Source organism: Saimiri boliviensis, chromosome 3 (assembly GCF_048565385.1).
Source record: "Saimiri boliviensis isolate mSaiBol1 chromosome 3, mSaiBol1.pri, whole genome shotgun sequence".
Taxonomy (NCBI): Eukaryota; Metazoa; Chordata; class Mammalia; order Primates; family Cebidae; genus Saimiri; species Saimiri boliviensis.
Window position 1 is genome coordinate 25,930,314 of NC_133451.1, and position 21,512 is coordinate 25,951,825.

Below are 21,512 nucleotides of genomic sequence, written 5' to 3' on the forward strand. Positions count from 1 at the left end.
AATCATTTCATTATTTTTAGTGTTATTTTCAATAAAACTTGGTGTTGAGAGAGAGTGAGTCTCTAAATCATTATCATGGAAGAGTTGAAGTAAACACTTAGAACTATATAGTTCAAACTATATGGTGTTAACAAAATTAAGGATTTTAGGATAGGTAGAAAGGACCATAGTGAAGAAGGAAGTTAATGATCTTAAGAGTTAGCTGTCACTTCTCTCATACACTTTTAAAACAGATGCCTTGCCTGATTCAGCTTTTGCATGAAGACTTTTTGTAGGCTGTTAACAAGTGCTGAAGTCTCCATTTTCTCTCTCTTGCTTTTGGATATCTTAAAGAGTCTACAGTATTAAAAAACAAAAAAACTAGGAAGATAGTTTCTTTAAAATGCAGAGACACAATTATGTTTTCTGCCTTGATGCTTTAATTATCAATAAAGATTTCAGTACACTTTGCAACTGTACATTACTTTAGAGACATGTGTGTTAGAAGCTAAATTATCAAAACTTTAATACAGAAGAGTTTTATAAGACTTCCCTCTCTCCAAACAAAACAAAACAAAAACAGAGGCTTTCCATTTTTGGAGGTTTATTCATCAAAAAAGGTATTGGTTGGCTGTTTCTTTACATGTTGTATAAGCAGTTCCCAACTTAAAAATACTTAATTTACAAATATCACTGAACATCAAATCTGTGGTCTGGCCTCATTTCCCTTGCTGTGCCGCCAGCACAGTGCACATATGTCTGGTTCTCCCCTCTTCACTTATGACTGTAGCATAGCTTTGCAAATCTGTTAGTTTGGAGCAGAACATGGAAGGGGAATTACCCATTTTTGTTGCTGAGACCAAGTTGGTGGGACTCTGCTTCTCAGTTGGAAATGTTTTCGCTTAGAAACATTAAAAACTTTCTAAAATAATTGTTCAAACAAAAAAAATCCAATAAACACATAGCAAAACTTATGTCTTAAATGAACATTTCCTTTTTGAAAATAATGCTTTGGAGGTTATGTACTTCTAGGAAGTGATAGCTTTAATTAACCTCCTTTTAGAGTTCCTGTTCTGGAATTTACTTTCAGAATATTCTTTTTTTTGGGTATTTTTAAAACTAGTAAACCTTTTTCTTGACAGGTTGAGAGATACAGGGAGAGAGAGAACTCTTTGGAATTAGACAGATCTGGTCTGAATTGCAGCAAAACAGTTAACCAGGTGTTTAACCTTGGGCAAATTACTTTTCCTATGAGAACCTTGGTGTCATCATGAGAAGTGGTAATATGAGACTAACAGGGTATTTGAATTAGATAATCAAGTAAAGTTTCCAGTCTTTATTTTATTTTTCTGAGAGGCTCACTGCTGCTCAACCTGTAGTGCAATGGTGCAATCTCAGCTCACTGCAGCCTTCACCTCTCGGGTTCAAACGATTCTCCAGCCTCAGCCTCCCAAGTAGCTGGGATTATAGGCACATGCCGCCACACTTGGCTCATTTCTGTTATTAGTAGAGAGAGAGAGTTTCATCATTTTGGCAAGGTGAGTCTTGAACTCCTGACCTCAAGTGATCCACCCACCTCAGCCTCCCAAAATGTTCGGATTAGAGGCATGAGCCACTGCACCCGGCCCCAGTCATTGTTTCATGTAATAATCACACAGTAAGTGCTCTATTCTCACTTTTATCTTCTCTCTGTATTTTAGACTATATTTGGTTTTGGAATCAGTCCAAAGAGTTAGAACAAAGTCCAATTTTCATCCTAAATGAAAGAATGATATTTTTGGAACAGGCACATTGACTCATGCCTGTAATTCCAGCACTTTGGGAAATTGAGGCAGGAGGATTGCTTGAGCCCAGGTGCGTGAGTCTGCAGTAAGCTATGATTGCGCCACTGTGCTTCAGACTAGGCAACAGAGTGAGACCTTGTCTATTAGGAAAATAAAATATATTTTTGGTAACTGTTAAGATAGCAGTAATAAAACAAAAAGCTAGACTTAGATTTCAGAAGACTTAGCATTGAATTCCGATTGTGTCATTTATTAACTAATTATTGTGGGCACCTTACCACAGTAAGTGGGTACTTTAAAACCAACTCAACTAAGAAGAATGAGACAGACCAAGGGGGATGTCAATGAAAAACCCGTGGCTCTCAGACATGGAGACAGCAGCCAGCTACTCCTACTCCAGTGGCAGGCCACCCTGGAAAAACTGTCCCCTGTAGGGTTGCCAAGGATGACATCTTATCTTCCCCCTTGGGTGGGTCCCATTCTTGCAACAAGATAAAACCTTAAAACCTAAAAAATACCCTCATGCCCCCAGAATTCCAAAGCCAGGTAACCCCACCCCATCTAACTCTACCCCTGCCCAGAACATTTTTGCTGAAATTAATCTACCCGTGCCCATCTAACAGGGGCCCATTCTCAGGGGTGAGCCAGTAGGGTCACACCCTCATACGCTCACCATACTCCTCTCGGGACATCCACTCAGACTGGTAGGTAGAAAGGTGAGCCACCACGGACGCTCCTAGCCAGACACTGAAGTTTCTATTGGAACCCGCCCAGACCGTGGCTCTGACGGAGGAGAAATGATCCCACATCAGCTCCCTGAACAGGCGTGTTGCGAACCCGGGATAAAGGGTGTTGCCCCCGCAGACCATCACGTGGGAGGCCAGCAGGGGGCGCAGGGAGATCTCACAGGACTCTACGGATTCCAGGATGGCCTGTGGGATGCTGTTCCCTGGCTGCTTGAACATCTGCGGACTGAAGAACATCTCAGGAGCCACGTGCTGCATGGGTGTCAGCTCCACGCGGGAGCCGTCTGGGAGCTGATAGGTGTTGCTCTTATTCAAGCCACTCTGCTGGCTCTCACGAAAGTCCAGGGCCTCCCCCAGAGTCTGCGGCACGTAGCACTTGCTCATCTGAGTCACGGCGACCGTCTCCAGCTGAAACACGCTGCGTCTATCGCAATCTTCCTTAAAGAGGCTTTTCAGGAGGTAAGCAGAGAGATCCTGGCCGGCGAACTCCAGCGTCTTGCCGCTGTACGGCAAGGGGCGGCCCTGGTGGAAAGGCTGCACGCGGGTCAGGCCGTAGCCAGAATAATTAGTTAATAACCAGGTGCCCACAATAATTAGTTAATAACCAGTATGGCACATATTTGTAACTCTATAGATAACTAAATACTCTCTCCATTACAGTGTTTAGTAATCTATTGAGTTACAAATATGTGCCATACTGTTAGGTGTTTTATACAAAGATATATCATTTAATTCTAACAGTAGCCTTGCAAGGACGCTATTATTTCCATTCTACAGGTGGGGAAATTAAGGCAAAGTAGTTACAACTTTCCTAAGGTTATGCAGTAAGTGGCAGGGTAAGAATGATTTGAAAGCTTTTTTTCCCTCTATATATGAGTGTTCAGCCCTTCTCATCTGTAAAATTGTGACCCTTACTTTATTTTGCATAATGGTTGTTAAAAGTTCTTGCACTGAGAGAGAAGTACAACAAAGCTCTTGGATAGTGTCTGGAACTAACAGTATTCTCTTTATTTCTCTAGTGTTGATATAGTTAAGATCATCATTGTTCACTGTAGCTTGTGTTTGCTTGTAGCTTTTTTTATTGTGGTAAAATATACATAACATAAAATTAACCATTTTAAGCATTTTTGAATGTACCATTCAATAGCACTGAGTACATTCACAATGTTGTGGTTGTAGCTTGGAATTACCATATTCTTCCCTCCAAAACAACACAAAATAAATAGAAATAAGCAAAGCTCTTGCACTACTCTGTGCTCATAACATTGTTAATCAAAGTGTTAATGGCATGAGATATGGTCTCACAAGGGCCATTGCTGCTTGGAATCCTGTTTCTTAATTATTTTAGTCACTTTGTTTCACTTATATATATCAATGAGATTTTTCTGACCTTCGGAGAAAAGTTGGGAATTGCTTCTGTGAATTATACGTATGTGTGCACCCAAATCTTTTGTTTAAGATGTGTTTTAGTAAATTTTCAGTAGCATCCCTGGAAACCAGGAGTCATTTTAAATATGCATGCACCTGTTTACTTTCTTTTTTTTTTTTTTTTTTTTGCACCTAGTCAACTATTTTCCAAGATATGACAGATGCTACAATGTTATATACAGATACATTATTGCTTTCTAGGAATTTATAGTATAAAACAAAGTGGAAAAAATTAGATAGCTGTGGGGCTGGGCACAGTGTCTCATGCTGATACTTCCAGCACATTGGGAGGCCACGTCAGGAGGATCAGTTGAGGTCAGGAGTTCAAGACCAGCCTAGCCAAATATGGTGAACTCCTGTCTCTACTAAACTACAAAAAGTGTCTGAGCGTGATGGCGAATGCCTGTAATTCCAGCTACTTAAGAGGCTGTGGCAGGAGAATGACCTGAACCTGGGAGGCAGAGGTTGCAGTGAGCTGAGATCATGCTACTGCACTCCAGCCTGGGTGATAGAGTGAGACTCTCAATTAAATAAATAAATAAATAGATAGATAGAATTGGGTAGCTGTCACTGAATATAGAGATAAGTACAGCTGTAAGAATATACCTATTCATTTATTTAGATACACTGAAGGAACATTTTGGCTAACCATGAATATAGTATAGCTATTTTTTGGACAGAGGAGTGTGTTAGTAAATGAATTGCATATTAATAAGACAGTTGTTGAGGTAGAGGCATTACCTTCTGGTTCTCGCCTTTAGAGGGGCTCTGAGATTAGCAGGAACTTAAGTTGCTTGGTGGTAGTTTGGTTGGGGACAGATGGGGAAATATGCAGGAGTGAAATAATCAGAATATGATAAATTTAAAAACGTCTCCGGAAAGTGGCAAGGGATCTAAGGAATTGAGTTTGTGTGATAGTCTATTTAAAACATTTGAAAGGTATAGATGAAGTTAGCAGTTATTTAGGGGAACTTTTAGCTAACAATCAGGGGAAATTACTTTGTTTTTGCTAGGGTCCAGGTAAATTAGCAGGTGTTTTTTATGTGAAGTGAGTGATTACAGAAATTCAGAGTTCCAAGAGGCTAGAAGGAGTTTTCCGCAAAGGTTCTGTATTTTCTTTTTAGAATGATACTTAAGCCATAATTACAGAACATCTGCAGTGGTATCTCAGTCCTCTGTTGGTAAGGTCTGTCTCTTTTAATTGTTGAACTTTTCAGAAGTCTGAATAGATATCAGAGATTCTAGAGTCCTCTGCCTATATTTTTACAGCATTCCCTAGAAAAGCATATTTATTCCTCGAGTGAAGGCAAAGGGAATAGCATTTGATGCATTTTGTAATTCTGTGTTTGGTGTGGCTCAGCCAGATAGATGAAAATGTACCTTTGTCTTGCCTAGAATGACTTTTAGGCCTGAAATAGCAGTATGGCATTGTATATACCTAGCTAGTTACAATTTTCCCTTTCTCATTTGTTGTTCTGGCATGTAATATATGCACTCAATAAACGTTAGCATTTTTTTGAATGCCTATAATCATGTAATAGGTAACATGTATAAAAGACTGAAACTCATTTTTCTCTAAAAAATATGTAGCAGCTTTTATTATTTATGCATTGCTTTTTCTTGGAGAAATATCCACTAATCCTATTATGTGCTAGGTGTTGGTAGTATGCTAGATACTGGAAATATAAGGGAATACTAGGAATATGAAATAGACTTTGTCCTAGAGAGGATATCAGAAGAGAAAGAAGACATTATTCACTCTTCTTTTGAGTTTGAATCAGGTCTTCGGTATATTGAAAAATGAACCAAAGAATTGATCTGAAAATTTTCTAGAGAATTTACTCTGAAAATGCTCATATTGAATATTTGAAGTATTGAAGTATTTGATTTGATAAATGCTTGAGCAATTAGTGAAAGTAGTAAATACAAACAACATTTATTTAAAAAATTCTCTCAGTGGTAGTAATTAAGAAAATCCTAATCATGAGATTCATTAAATAGCTGCCAGCGTGATAAGCCAAGTTCTTGGCGGCATATGCTGCGAAACGCTTAGCAGGCTGCAGTCCTTGGTTCGTGATTAAGAATCACCTGGCTCCCCTTGGTGGTTCTTTTCTACGTGAAATTTGCTGACTTAAATAATGTTACAGGAGGGAGAGCTCTAAAGACTTCACTTAACTTTTTTCAGCTTCATTTCTTTCTTAAGCTCTTAGTTTCTGAACTGTGTTCCGCACATATAGCAATTGACTAGGATGACAAAGGCATCCTAGGATAGAAAAGCATATTTACTCCTCTAGTGAAGGCAAAGGGAATAGCATTTGATGCATTTTGTAATTCTGTGTTTGGTGTGGCTCGGCCAGATAGATGAAAATGTACCTTTGTCTTGCCTAGAATGACTTTTAGGCCTGAAATATCAGTCATATTTATCGTTTTTTTTTTTTTTTCCAACATATTTAGTTTTCACTTCAGTAGGATCTTTTATTTCTATCCCCGCTGCAATTTCTGTAGTTTATAATTTTTATTACTTCCTGCCTAGACTGTTGTGATAGGCATTCTTTGGTAGCAAACATATACTGTAGATTAAAAATGAAAATGACACAATCACCTTCGATTGCTACTTCACCTGTCTTTTGCTAGGGTTTTTTCTTTCCACTAGGGAGTACTATTGAGATAGCAGAGGACAGTTCTTTGTTGTGTGGGACTTGCCAGGCTTGTGCGTTAAAGTTACTCTGTATTCTTGCCCTCCACAGCACCCCCCGCCATTGACCGCCAGTAGCAGTTGAGAGAGGATGAGTGAGCAGGGAGGAGGCCTTAGCACTCTCAATTGAGAACCAGCCTGCTAGCCAGTCTGTGACTATTGTGGGTTCCAGAGCTCATCTTATTACCTATTTCTGTTTATTCTTATTTTCTCTTTTTCTAACTCCAATTACTCAAATCCAATTTCACTTTCATAAGGTCATTGAAAATGCAATTGCTTACAAGTAAAAGTTAGTCAGGCAAATTATTTAGTAGATTTGGTAACATACAATAACAATTTACATATAAGATGTATAACAGTTGTAATACTAATAGTAATATAGTATACTATGTATAGTAATTTTATATATAGAAATATGTGTAGCAATTTTATGTATAGTAATATACTATGTATAGTATTATACTATGTATTTTATTGATTACTTGTATAGTAATCAACAAAACAGATATAATTTTTGACTTCATGGAGTTTTCACTTTATTGTTAGAGTGTAAGAGCCTTAAGGACTGTCTTCAATATTTTAAAGTTCCCCTTGGTTATTTTTACATGGTATGCTGCATATTTTGTTCAATAAGTATTTAAACAATTAAAATTTGACAATGAATAGAATTTATCCTTTAGGCTTAGGGGACTACTGAAGCAGAATAGTAATGTTATTAGATTTCTGCTAACTACTTAGGTTTGAATTCAATGTCAAAAGGGAGTTTTGTTAATTTAAACATCTTGCTTTTCTGATCAGCCAAATAATTGCTTGAAATTCATCTTTTCTCTTTCAAACATTTTGGAAATCCAATTTAACTAATTTAGTAAATAGATATATTTATATTGAAAATCCAGTTAGGTAAGTAACTTAAGAAACAAATGTATTTTGAGCATTTACTGTGTGTCAGATACTGGTTTAGGCACTGGGCAAAGAGGAATGATCAAGTCTGTGATGTCATGGTTGCATTATGGTGGGAGAGTTAGCAAATGAATAAACTCACATACTGCACGATAATAAAGCACAATGAAGAAAAATTAAACAAGTAGAGTGAAGGAAAAGACTATCTTAGGGAAATAAGGTATCTTCTGAGGAGGATCATTTAAGATGGAATGAAAGGAAAAAGAGCTTTGCAAATGGAGGAAACTGCAAGTTAGGTCTTTCAGTGAATAATTATTAACTTATTTTCTCCTTTATTGTCACTTTAGGAGAATCCGTAGATCTCTCCATAATCTGGCCTTCACTTATATTTTTTCTGTTAATTATTTAAATGGGAATAATGCCTACTTTGTAGGCAAAGTGAAATGTGTAATACTTAATTTTTTATATGTGTATATTTTATGCAATATAAATACAAGGATGCTCCATATTGATAGTTATTATTACCTTTTTGTTATATAATAATCATTAGCAACTTATGTTCTTGCCTGTACCTATCTTTCTAGAGAACACTTGCTCCTCTTTCAAGAATCAATGTAAATGTCACTTTCTCTTTGAAGCCTTTCTTGCTATGCATGTAGGCATGACTATTCCCTTAGTTTTGCCACCACTATATACTTATTACTTATATCTGTCATTGCATCTGCCATCTTTAACTTTATTTGTTATTACCTTTTGTATACCTGGCTTCTAACCTAAAGTCTGGCATTTAGATATTCGCTACATAAATGAATTGTATTTGGAAGTGAATTCCTTTGGTTTCTAATTTACATATACTTAAACCATTCAACAAATATGTCACTTACTGTAGTAGATACTGAGAATAAAAAATTACTACAATACATGTTCCCAATCAAGTTATGATACAATATAGTATACTTAATATAATGATTTGTTCAAGGAGAGTGTGAATTGAAGTGGAGATATATTATCTAAAGGAAAAGTAAGGCAGGAAGTATAGATATGCATTCTAGATTGTGATTATTATTCTGCAAGTGTCTGATGATCTCCTTCCATTGGGCACCTTGATGCTTTTTGGTGTAGTTGGCTCCTCAGCCAGGTCCTGGCAATATCTATGATAGCGGTATTTGATTCTCTGACACTGGTAACACTGACCCATTTATGTTCGTTATACTGATGCTTGAGTATGGATTTGGAGTTGTGAAGACTTAAAATCCCAGTTGTCATTTCTAGGAGCATCATCTTAAGCAAGTTACTCATGAGTCTTATTTCCTCATCTGGAAATAAGGTATCATTTGCCCCATACAGGTTGCAGAAAATAAAATTATGTACATAAAAATAAATTATATGCATAAAATAGTATTGGTTTCTAGAATGTAGTAGATATTTCTTTCTTTCTTTCTTTTTTTTTTTTTTTTTTTGAGACAGAGTCTTACTCTGTCACTCAGGCTGGAGTGCAGAGGCATGATCTTGGCTGACTGCATCCTCCACCTTTCAAGTTCAGGCAGTTATCCTGCCTCAGCCTCCTAAGCAGCTGGGACTACAGGATTGTGCCACTATGCCCAGCTACTTTTTGTATTTTTCGTAGAGATGGGGTTTTGGCATGTTGTCCAAGCTGGTCCTGCACTCCTGATCTCAGGTGATCTGTCTGCCTGAGCTTCCCAAAGTTCTGGGATTACAGGTGTAGATATTTCTTAATGGGTGAAATAATTATAATTAATTTTACTTTATTTCTTTAGAACCATACTGAGCATTTGGCTCTAATTACAGGAAAACAAGGTGGAGTTTAATAATGGTGTTGATAGCTGACTTGGGTTAGGTCTCATTCTGTTGCAGCTGGTTCCTTTTCCCTCAGCGCCAAGTGCTGCTGTTAATCCAGAGAAAAGAAAGAATGCTTAGCATGTAAAATCAAATGCTGTGTCCCACCATGTTGCATTTAACACAAGGTGAGAGCACGAGGGGAGGACATTTGTCTTAGTTGTTGCCTTGTGTGCCCAGCACCAAGCACAGAGCCTGACATAGGCACCCATATCGTATTTAAATTAGCAAGTGAGTTCTGTTTAGATGAGGATGATGTACTGGTATTGAGTACCTGATGGATACTGGGGCATTTTGGGTAGCTAAAGAAAGTGTCTGTAAAATATAAGCAAAGGAGAACGAGATTGGTATTTTAGCAGTTGTCTTTGAAATCATTATAATTATGGGCATAGACCTTTTTTCTTTTCTTTGTTTAAAGCAGGTTGTATATTTTAAAATAAATATAGGCCAGCTAATTTGAGTTAAAATGATCACATGTGGTGAATTAAACTAGAAGCTAAACAACTAAGAAATGAAAAGAGACATTAGAATAGGTAATAGAGTTCAGAATTCATAGCTATTTTAAATTAGATTTGTAACAGTCTTAAGTCATACTTCAAAGGAAATAAAATTTTATGTGAAGAAATGGATCACTCTTGCCATAACTTCAACTCCTGTCTTTCCTTCTGCTGCTCCAACTTGGCAAAACACCAAACCCTAGAGCAGAATCATCTACCATTTCTGTTCCTTGGAGGCATGGTCTGTAGAGTGCTGCCAGAATGAGTGTCAGCTGTGTCTTTCAGTCTTGCCACCATCCTATTCCACTGTCACCAGAGGGATCTGGTGAATTGCCGTTGTCCCTTTCCATTGTCACCAGAGTTATCAGATTTTAAATGAATTTGATTGTATTAGTCCCCTCCTTGAAATCCGTTAATGGCTTCTCAAAGTTTTTAGGATAAAAATCCAAATATTCTAGTATGGAAAACAGAGCTTTTAGAGATCTAGCCTTTTAGCCATCTCCACCTGATCTTGTTTTCTGTATATTGGTGTCTCCGTAAACCACTTGCGATTTTCTGAATGTTCATGTATTTTTTTTATGTCACTGAACATATGATGCTGCTTCTAGGCATGCTTTTATCTCTTCTCTAGGTCATCAACTACAGCTGATTTAAAATTCCTCAAGTTTACCTCTAGAAAACTTTTACCTAACATAATACATTGTAGGAGTCTACATGTCCTCCTTCTCACTAAACTGTGAGTTTTGACTTTGTATACTCTCTATCTCTTTAATTCCTAATGCCTGTCACTGCCTTGCACGGGATAGAAGCCTAGAAGTTTGCGATTTGGTTAATATATGACATAACAGAATTTATCAGAGACTTAAAATATGTTCAGCTAAGTCCTGGGTATTATATAAGAAGTGGAGGAACATGGTCCCTGCCCTGTTCATAATCTTATGGACAAAAATGACACATAAGGCAATTAAAGATTAATCAAGTACAGCATTAAGTGAGGACTTAGGTAGAACGATTAGAAAATGAACATATAATCAAATATTTCAAATCCCTTGACATTTCATATCTGCTTTTCACTTTCTCCTTAATATTTACCAGTATTAACATGCCTATATCATTTATTTATCTGTCTTGTTAGTTTCATAGTCCCCGGTAGAATATGATTTATAAGGATTTTTGTCTCTTTTGTTCACCATGTTATTTCTGGTGCCTGACACATGTTAGGTGCCCATTAGATGTTTGTGGAATAGATTGAATGGAGTGCAGAGAAGGAAGTGATCACTAGGAGATAGTGTTTATGAAAGACTTCATGGAGAAGTATTAATAACATCTTGAAGTAGAATTGAGAGACAGTATTTATTAGATTAGCTAATAAGTGTTTCTTAAATATACCTATTTAAGTAAATAGGTACCAATTTTATTTTCATATGACTTTTTCAAGTTACATTGCTCCTAATTTCTCTTAAAACTTCCTGTGGTTCTACATCCCTCACTTTTGACTCCTATTACAGACTTTAACAATAAAGCCGGTTTAATCAGAGTGAGAGATGCTGGCCCTTTCCCTATGTACAAGTTGCAGTGAACACCTTCACTTTTTTTTCTTTCTTTCTTTTTTTTTTAGCAGAATAAACTATGTGTAAAAAATAGGTCTGCTGGAGGAAATTATACATTATATACAGATCTTTGCACTATATGTTGTTTTGATACCTGAGATCTTATCTTTTATTTTGGATCTTTTAAATAATTGCAGATAAATTCAAACTTACGGGCATATCAGGGTCTTGATTGTTTTGTGAATCAGGGATTATAATAGACCGTTATGCCTGTAAGTTCTTGGCTTTTAGCAAATCTTGACTGGTGGTTTAACTATTTGTGTGTAAACATGTTCATATATTACACAGAACTTATAATTACATTTCTTTCCTACTTTTATAGTTTCTTTCTCTTCTGTTTACTTTCCTTCCATGGCTAAAGAAATCAAAATTAGATTTTGAATTAAAACTATTAAAAATGTTAAATCACCAAAATATTTTTTCAGCTGTAATTGGAACATGTTAGGTAATATCGGTTTGAATTATTTTTTAGAAAATAAAATTATCTGTGGGCCTCAAATACTGGCTTCTCTTCTCCCAGCTTTTTTTCCCCAAGCACAGAATTAGATATTCTTTAGGCCCTTCTTGCTGCGATAGATCTTAGTAAGCATTGCTACTTGCTTTATTTTAAGGATGAGGTAACTAAGACGCAAAGACAAGTGATTTGTCCACAAGTAACTGATGACAGCTCATTCATAGTTGGGCCGGATGATAGACTAACAATTGATGAGATAACTAAACTCTGTCTATCCCCTCTCTTATGTTAACCACTTTCAACTTTAAGGCTGTACTATTTCTGGAAATATATGTGGTTCTGATGACATTTTAAAGGAATATTATTTTAGTGACTTGGTAGAAGTGAAGTTAAGTTCCTAGAATTTGTCAGTCCACCAGTCAGTCAGATTGGGTGTAAGTGAAGCTTTGGCTGTCCTTTCCCATTTTGATATATAGGTTGTTTACTAGTTATGTGCAGAGGAAGTAATTTCCATTAGTCTAATTTTAAGCCATTGAAAAATGCTTCATGCTTTCTAACTTAGTTTTTGACAACCTGAATGTGAGGATTCACATATATTCCACAGAGAGAGGTTTGACCAATAAATGTATATGAAAGATAGCATGAAGAACAAGATTTTTAAAAATCTGGTTAGTCTTTTTCCTTTCTTTGTTGTTGTCGTTGTTGAAACTAAGAACTTACATATTTCGAAATATGGGTAGACTCTTGTATTATCTTAAATAGAAAAATGAAAACCAAAAGCGTCACGTGACTATTCTACGTTTCCTTTCCTTTTTTTGGGTGATATTTTCTGGGAATCATTTTGATTAAATTGGATTGTGCAAACAGAGCAGTTTGTATTCTGTGATTTTTTTTTTCAGTATTTTTTTTTTTAATAGAAGGAGACCATCTTTTTTTTTGGGAGGGAGGGAATGATTAGTAAATCATGAATAGTAAATATTCAGGTTGGATAAGAAGAAATGGTTAAATATGTGGAGATTTTAGGTAACCTGAAGTTAATACTGGCATAACTCCTGGTTGTAGTTGGCTAATATTAATTAAATTGGATTTATTTTTAGTCAGTTGTGTTCATATATTATACTTTTGATGTAAAGAATATTCTGCTAGACATCTTAAAGCCTCTGAGTCTGGAGTTTAATTCTGTTGGTTTTCTTTTAAATTACAGTAACTATAGCCTTTATTTTGGTATGGCAAGTTAGTAATTACACTTCGTTCTCTTTCAGATCCCTGCATGTCACTGAGTCCACCATGCTTTACAGAAGAAGACAGATTTAGTCTAGAAGCTCTTCAAACAATACATAAACAAATGGATGATGACAAAGATGGCGGAATTGAAGTAGATGAAAGTGATGAAGTAGGTAGAAATGTTTTCCCTGCTACTGTCTTAGAACAGAATGACTGCATTTCTGTTTCTAGTCGTAGAATTTATCTTTCCTCGTGTGGTGCATTGCCTTCATCTTCAACATCTTTAGTTTTTTTTTTTGAACGTGATAATTTTACCCTCTATAAATATTTACATGGTTTTTCTGTCTCCCCCCCATTTGGATACAAGTCTTTACAGTTTTATAAAAATTTTCACTCTCATGTTCTTGTATTTCTCAAACATGTATCCTATTCTGACTGTATGTTATCTATTGTTGCTTTACAAACCACTCCAAAATATAGTTGCTTAAAATGACAACAGTTTATTATTTCTCCCGATTCTATGGGTTGACCAGGCCCAACTGGGCAGTTTTTCTGTTCCCTTAGATGTGGGCTGAGGTCATTGTGGAAGTTGCAGTCTCTTGGGAGCTCTGTTGGGGCTGGAGTATCTAAGACGGTCCCTTATTCTGCACAGTCTCTTTCTGTGTTACCTCTCATCATTCAGGAGCCTAGCCCAAGCTTTATTACAGCACGGCAGTTAGTGTTCCAAGAAGGCAAGTTCCCGTGTGCAAGTGTTTATCGTACATCTGCTTGCCAACGCTTGCTAATATGTTGGCCAAAACAAGTCATTTAGCTAAGCTTAGAGTCTATATGGAAGAAGATTTTACAAGGATATAGATAACCAGGAAATGTGGTTCATTGGAGGCCACCAATCTGGTATTTTACTGTACCTATTGTCTTTAGTTTTTAAGCATTCCTGTTTCCCCTGTTGATCTGATTTCTGCCTTAGTTTCTCCATGAAAGTTGTCGTCTTTGAGTGTTATCTCATTCTAACCAAATTTCCTGGTCATAGGCCTGTTCAATTCCTTTGTTGTGTTTGTCACTGTTGAGTTGCTTCTCTTTCAGATTATATAATACTAAATTAAATTATTTTCTACATTATTATCTCATGTGATGTAACAGTGACAGTCTATAGTAACATTGTTGTCTAATGGAGACATTCTCCAAAGATCAGTTCTTGGCTTGCTATACAAAACGTTTATTTGAGTGAGAATGCCCATCCATTTTCAGGTTACTTCCGATTTCTCTCTCTGTAAGCCAATCCAGATCCCCTGACTTACATGTATTGCTTTCTGCCTGATGTTTTTAGAGAGCTGTTACTGTTGCTTTAAACTTAGTATGTTTGCAACAAAATCCCAGTTTTGCTATTTTAAATCTCTCATTGTTCAGATGTACCTTTGGGCCTACTTCTCAATTCTTATTCTTCTAAAGTAGGTGTTGGCAGATTTTTTCTGTAAAGGGCCAAGATATGGGTTGAAATGTGTCCTCTAAAAACATGTGTTGAAGCCCTAAACCCTAGCACCTCAGAATATGACCTTATTTAGAAATAGGGTTGTTGCAGATAGATAAAGTCATGCTGGAGTCTTGTGGGCCCTTAATCCAATATGACTGGTGTTCTGCTAAGAGAGGAGAACACCATATGGAGATGCGGAACAGGAGAGAAGACGACTCTGTGATAGTGGAGGCAGAGATTAGTTTTATGTAACTGCAAATCAAGGAATGCTAAGGATTGCTGCTGACAGCAAAAGCTAAGAGAAAGGCATTGAACAGATTCTCCCCTAAAGCCTTTGAGAGAACATAATTCTGTGCACACCTTGGTTTTGAATTTTTTTCTATCCTTCAGATCTGTGAGAGAATAAATCTCTATAGCTGTAAGCCATCCACTGTGTGGTACTTTATTATGGTAGTCCTATAATGAAAGGAAATGAATACAGGCCAGGTGGTAAATGTTTAGCTTTTGTGGGCCATGTAGTTGTTATTGTTCAACTTCACCACTATAGTGTGAAGCAGCCATAGACAATACAAGAACCAATGGGCTTGGCTGTTTTCCAATTAAACTTCATTTGCAAAAAGCAGCTAGCTGTATTTGGCCTACATGCTATAGTGTGCCAACCCCTGCTATAAATTAAGCTCTTGTGTTTTTAAAATTTGTTCCTCTTTCTTCCTTTCTTCACTACCTCTTATCTATTCTAGTTATTTGCTTCTTCTATTCTAATCTAGGTATTTATTATCTTGCGTCTTGATTATTGTCTCCAAGTTTTTCTTTTCTTTTTTTTTTTTGAGACGGAGTTTCGCTCTTGTTACCCAGGCTTGAGTGCAATGGCGCGATCTCAGCTCACCGCAACCTCCGCCTCCTGGGTTCAGGCAATTCTCCTGTCTCAGCCTCCTGAGTAGCTGGGATTACAGGCACGCGCCACCATGCCCAGCTAATTTTTGTATTTTTAGTAGAGACGGGGTTTCACCATGTTGACCAGGATGGTCTCGATCTGTCGACCTTGTGATCCACCCGCCTCGGCCTCCCAAAGTGCTGGGATTACAGGCTTGAGCCACCGTGCCCAGCCTCAAGTTTTTCTTTTCTAATCCATCATGATTATCACTTTGAGAGTGTGATAGCTAAGAAACTTAGTGATTTCTAGCTAAGAAACTTAGTGATTTTTAATTGCTTGTTAGATCAGATATTAAATTTTCAGTCTTATATTTAATGTCTCTGCATCAGTTGATTTCTGCTTTTTATTCTGACTAAAATCATTTTGATTAGAGCTCAGTCAGTACCAGTGATACCAAAATCATGACTTTTGATTCTAAGTAGATCAATTTATTTATTTCTTAATAAATAGAAACAGACTATATGATAATTCTATCTTACAGAGCCTCCAACTTAAAAAATATTTGAAGTATATATTCTGTTGGTCATAAGGAAGAGTGAGTGAGGTAAAATTGATGGATTATTACGAGCTTTACCATTATTGGAAAACAATGTAAACTAGTCATTTATTGTGGGCCATTTTATTATATTGAGTGGATAATTCATTCTTACAACATCATTTTCATTACTCCTTTTCTCTCTTAGATTTTTATAAAATAGAGGTAATTTATAGAGGTAAATTACTTTTATTTATAGAGGTAACTTATTCTCTAAGCCAAAGAGACTTTCTAAAATTATTATTGTACATTTTTTTTAGTCATTTACAGTATGGCAGGATTAGCTTTGTTAAATTCCATGTCAACTCCAAGTGTATACAGTGTTAAATAGATGAATTCTCTGCAGTTTTAGGTTTTAACCCAAAACCTGAGCCTCTTCTCAGGTTCAGTGACTTGCTAAAATGGCTCACAGAACTCAGGAAAACACTTTACTTACAATTACTGGTTTATTATAAAGTGTACAACTCAGGAACATCCCAGGGAAAGAAATGGGGGCAATGCTCACAGAGCTTTCGTGTCTTCTTCTCCTCTCCACCCTCCCAGCACCTTGGTATGCTCACCAGCCTGGAAGCTCTTCCAATCCTGAACCTTGTAACAGAGTTGTTTTAGAGCTCAATCTTCCTGGAAGTCAGTGGGTGGGACTGAAAGTTACAGCCCTCTAATTACTTGGTTTTTCTAGTAACCAGCCTTATCCTGAAGCTATTTAGGGTCCCATCCTAAATCACTTAGTTAGCATAAACTCAAAAGACTCACACCTATCAGGAAATTTCAAGGGGTTTAGGATCTCTGTGCCTGGAACCCAGGACAGACCAAATATATTTTCAATTTTATATATTATATATTAATATATTCATATATAAAATATTATATAAACATATACATATATATTCATTATATAAATAACATATATTAATATATAATATAGATATATCCATATATTTCTTAGTCTGGACCTGCTATAGCAAGGTACTGTAGACTGGGTAATTTATCATGAACAGAAATGCATTGACTCACACTATGGAAGTTGGGAAGTCCAGCATCAAGGTGCTGGCAAATTTGGTGATTCTGATTTCAAGATGGCTCCTTGAATGCTACATTCCCCAGAGGGAGGACAGTTTCTCTTTACTGGTTGGAAGCAGAAGGGCCAAGAGGCAAAAGGGATCTAACTTGCCCTTTTATAAGGGCATTAGTTCCTCTCCTGAGGGTTGAGCGCTTATGGCCCTATTACCTCCTGAAGCCTCTCTGTTACCTCTTACTTCCTAACACTGTCACAGTGGCAAATTTCAGTATGAGTTTTGGAGGGGACAAACATTCAAATCATAACACCCATAATTACAAAAATATTTAAATATGAAAAGTAGCAAAAATCCACATTTCCTGAGTCATTAAAAATTTCCTCAAAGGAAAAAGCAGTTAAAATTGCACATAATATATATAAGAGAAAGTATTAAGGAAGCTTTTGCAGACATTTGACAGCCAATATGTCATTGATTAAATTATTATTCTTAGAATTATAAGTTATTTTAATGTTTTTTTAACCTCATCTGATGTACTTTCTTTAATTTTTAATTTTTTTACTTTTGTAGAGATGAGAGTCTTGCTGTGTAGCTCAGGGTGGTTTCAAAAGCCTGGTCTCAGGCAGTCTTCCTGCCTTAGCCTCCAAACTGCTGGGATTACAGGCATGCACCAGCCTTTATCAGATATTAAATGCATATGTTCAAAGTGTTAATACCACTCTGTGAAACAAATTAAGCATATATGGCTGTGTAATTTGTATTTCATTGGAAGTCTTATTGAGTCTTTTAAATTTCAGTGGAATTCTAGGCATTTTGTAATAAAAGTTAGAACTAAATAAAACTTATGTTTAAAAAGTAGAGCTTAGAATTCTTTGATATGAATTTTAATATTTAAAACAGAAGATATATTTGTATATTTCTCTTAATATTTAATGCAAACACAACATACCTTTATATTTTACTGTTACCTAAAAGAATATAGAAATCCACTGTCCAGTGTGGTAGCCACTAGCCATAGTTGGCTGTTGAGCATTTGAAATTGAGGTGTACTATAAAGTATAAAATACACTTGAAATTTTGAAGGCTTATATGAGAAAAATAATGTTAAATATCTAATTTGAAAATATTGATTACCTGTTTGAGATAGTATTTTAGACATATTGGGTTACATGAAATATAATATTAAAATTCACTTTCCTTGTTTTTACTCAGTGTAACTTCTAGAAAACAAAATTAAGTATGTAACTCACATTTTATTTCTATTATACAGCACTGATCTAGACTCTGTGTCTGATGTGTTTGTATGCTTTAAAGGATGAATCATTAATTCTGCAGTTCTTGGACTAGTTTGGTGCCTTCAGTTCAATATAGGTGCATTTCGATTTGTATTTCTTGTTAAAGAAATTTCTTTTTAAAAGAAATGAACAATAATTCTTTTATGGACCTTTACTGGCCTTCACTAGGAAACTTTATAAGTTTATTGGGAAACCTTAGCCAAAATTTTAAAGTACTTAATTCCTTGTGATTTTCTTGGTTTTGTTTTGAAATGTTGCTTTTCTAAAAAAAAAAAAATCAGAAAAATATTTAGCATTTGAAAATTCTGGTTAAAAAACTTATTTTCTTTTCTCTTTAGTACACTCTGTTTTGTATTTTGATCATATGAGAAATTCTTTATTTCTATAATTTAATATTGAGCTAATATCTGATATACTATTTTATACCAGATATTGAAATAGTTGCTTGGAATAGATCAGGAACAAGACAGACAAAATCTGTACCTTTAGGTGAACATTCTCGTAGGGCTTGTGGGAAGGAGACTAAACAAAATAAATAAGCAGGGGAAGGGGGATCATTATCAGTAGAGATGATGGGGGCCATAATGTTCCATGGGATGGTAGGTAAAGTGAGGGTAACACTTAAAGCGTATCTTGTGTCCAGTACTTGGGCAAATAAGAGAATAAATATCTGGTAACTTTCCAGGGCTATGCTAAAACTGAATTTCGAGTGCTTGGGATGTTTCAGATCAGGAATAGGATATAAAGCTTTTGCCCTCTAAGTCATTGTCTTCTAGGCCAACATAAAAAAGGCTAGATGTCAGTGTGTGCAGAATCTGTGACCTGATTAGATTGAGATGTTGATTGAATTCAAGGTTGCATGTACTGTCAATTTTAGTGAAATTTTGTAAAGTGTAGGTATTTGATCAACAAATTATTTAAATAAGAGAAATTAGTGGTTTTGTTGCCCTGAGCATAGCAGTGGAGTTCACATTGTTATTGCTCATTTTGTGACTGAAAAGTTTTATCATAGTTTCTAGTGTGCATGAATATTGTCTTCTGTTCTTACCTTTCCCTCTGTTTCTTTGAATGAACATTTTTTTCGTTCCTTTTCCTTTCCATTTTTTAAAATTTATTCTCTTTCATTTTACCACCTGGAATAGGTAGTTTTAGAGGTTGTTTTCTTATCAGTTTGTTTGATATACATACATACATATATGTGTGTGTGTGTGTGTGTGTGTGTGTGTGTGTGTGTATCACTGACTGTTGGAGACATCAGTTTTCTGTCATGTAGGTCTCTTTGTGGGCAACTTATAACATGACAATGGGCTTCCCTCATCCCTTTGTCTCACTGTTTCAGAGTGAGAGAGAGCCCTGAGAGAAGTCTGTGGAGTCTTGGTCTTTTTGTGACTAATGCTGGAAGTGATGTCCCATCACTTTTGCTGTATTCTACTCATTAGAAGTTAGTTATTAGGTCCAGCCAACTCTCATGGGGAGACAGTTACACAGGGGCATGAATTCAGGATGTGCAGATCATTGGGAGCCATTTCAGAGACTGCTTACCAGTTTGTTTTGATAATTTGCTAACTAGAAATATTTGATGGGAGATTCTCCAGCCATAGAAATATAGAGTATAAAAGCAGTAAAATTATAAAACTTCCTTTAAAAGGCTTTGTTTTGGAAATGACTCACAATAAAACCTATTGTGTTCATCTTTGTAAGAGGATATGTTTAGAATTTTAAAGCCTGATTAAAAGTTATCTGTTGAGTAGTGCCTTGCAGTGAATGTTGACTCTGATTACATGCACAAATGTACCAGTGTAATTAAGGATCACTTGACATTCTTATGGAAGAACAAGCAGGGCAAAGGTAAGGGAAGGGCATAGGTACTAGAGAAGTCTTGCTGTCTGTTAAATTACAGTTACTTTCCTCTTAAATTAGAGGTACTTTCCTGTATATTGAAATTTTCATAATTTCGTGGTTTGTTTAGTTAATATAGCTTGATAGCATAAAAACAGAGACTTTAATTCTTTCTGGAAAATAATGGCAATCAGCATACAACTAAAGCAGCAGAGAATGTTAATAAGTGTTCTATAGGAAAATGAATTCCAAAGTCAAATTGGGAAATGCTGGATTAATTTAGTCTTGTAGCACTTCTTAGACGTAAATTTATAAATTTATATGCTAAAATAACACTTATTGAGCACTTACTATTTGTTCCATAGTGTAAGCACTTCTGCAGGCACTGTGGTATGGACTCCTTATAACAACCCTATTAGCCAAGAATCCACTCTTATTATCTTACATGCAGATAAGGAAACAGAGCTTCATAGATTAGGCAGCCCATGTTCTTGATTTCTAGTGTGTATTGTTTCTCTATGTTAATGTAGGTCATAAATCTTCAAAAGGATGGTAAATCTTAAGTTCGTTTGACAAGGAACTTTTGTAATACAAACTGTCTTTTAAGTTTGGTATAGTGTAAGTGGTAAATCAGTTTTTGTTTAATTGAATTTTTTTTCCTGAAAATTGATAATTGCTACCAAAATAGTACCACATAGGTTTTTTAGTGACTTTAACATAACTAGTTAGAACTGTCACTAAACTTACTTCAGCATCTGATCAAAGATAAAATCATTTTGGCAAATGATAAATTGAACATTGTTAAATTTGTTGCTTTTGTTTTGCATTTAAATCTTAGCTATAAATATCTAAAGAGTACTTAAGCATCTAATAAATGTTTGTTTAATGAATGAATATTGGAAAATCAGACTTTTGGAATGGCCTGGGTACATAAGTGACCATGGAGAGCCTGTGGTGACTGTAGTACTTGTCAACAACAGAAAAACAATTAAAAGCTGAAGAAACAAACTTCAGTTCAGCTATCTTTTATTGAGCACCTATTGTCTGCCAGACAGTGAGATGGATGTTGGCTTTGCAAAGATAAACAAAGGCATCTGGTCATTCATGGAAAAAACACATATCGACCTGTCCTGAAAACTGAGAAGTAATAAAGAATCATTGTGTACATAAGAGGCTAGAAGTGAGAAAAGACATGAGAAAGCAGCAGATTAATGCTGATGTGATCTGTGGATATCAAGAAAGTAAGCA

The 21,512-nt window shown here is 35.9% G+C and overlaps 2 protein-coding genes across 4 annotated transcripts in view; one reads left to right on the forward strand and one right to left on the reverse strand.

The window, feature by feature from the left end:
- The window catches only part of STIM2 (stromal interaction molecule 2), a 153,243-nt gene that overhangs the window by 42,255 nt on the left and 89,476 nt on the right, over positions 1-21,512 (forward strand). For 2 of the 3 annotated variants that reach the window (XM_074395977.1, XM_039468489.2), the window contains exon 2: positions 13,213-13,343. In XM_074395977.1, coding sequence (XP_074252078.1) covers positions 13,213-13,343 — 131 coding nt within the window. Of the gene's footprint in view, positions 1-8,975; positions 10,623-13,212; positions 13,344-21,512 lie in introns of those variants that run through there. The other variant, XM_074395978.1, reaches the window with a different exon arrangement.
- On the reverse strand, positions 2,417-3,070 carry LOC104651309 (actin-like protein 8; the record flags this gene model as incomplete). Its single annotated transcript, XM_010338203.2, has 1 exon — positions 2,417-3,070. A coding segment is annotated over one exon (654 nt), but the record flags the coding sequence as incomplete, so codon positions are not given.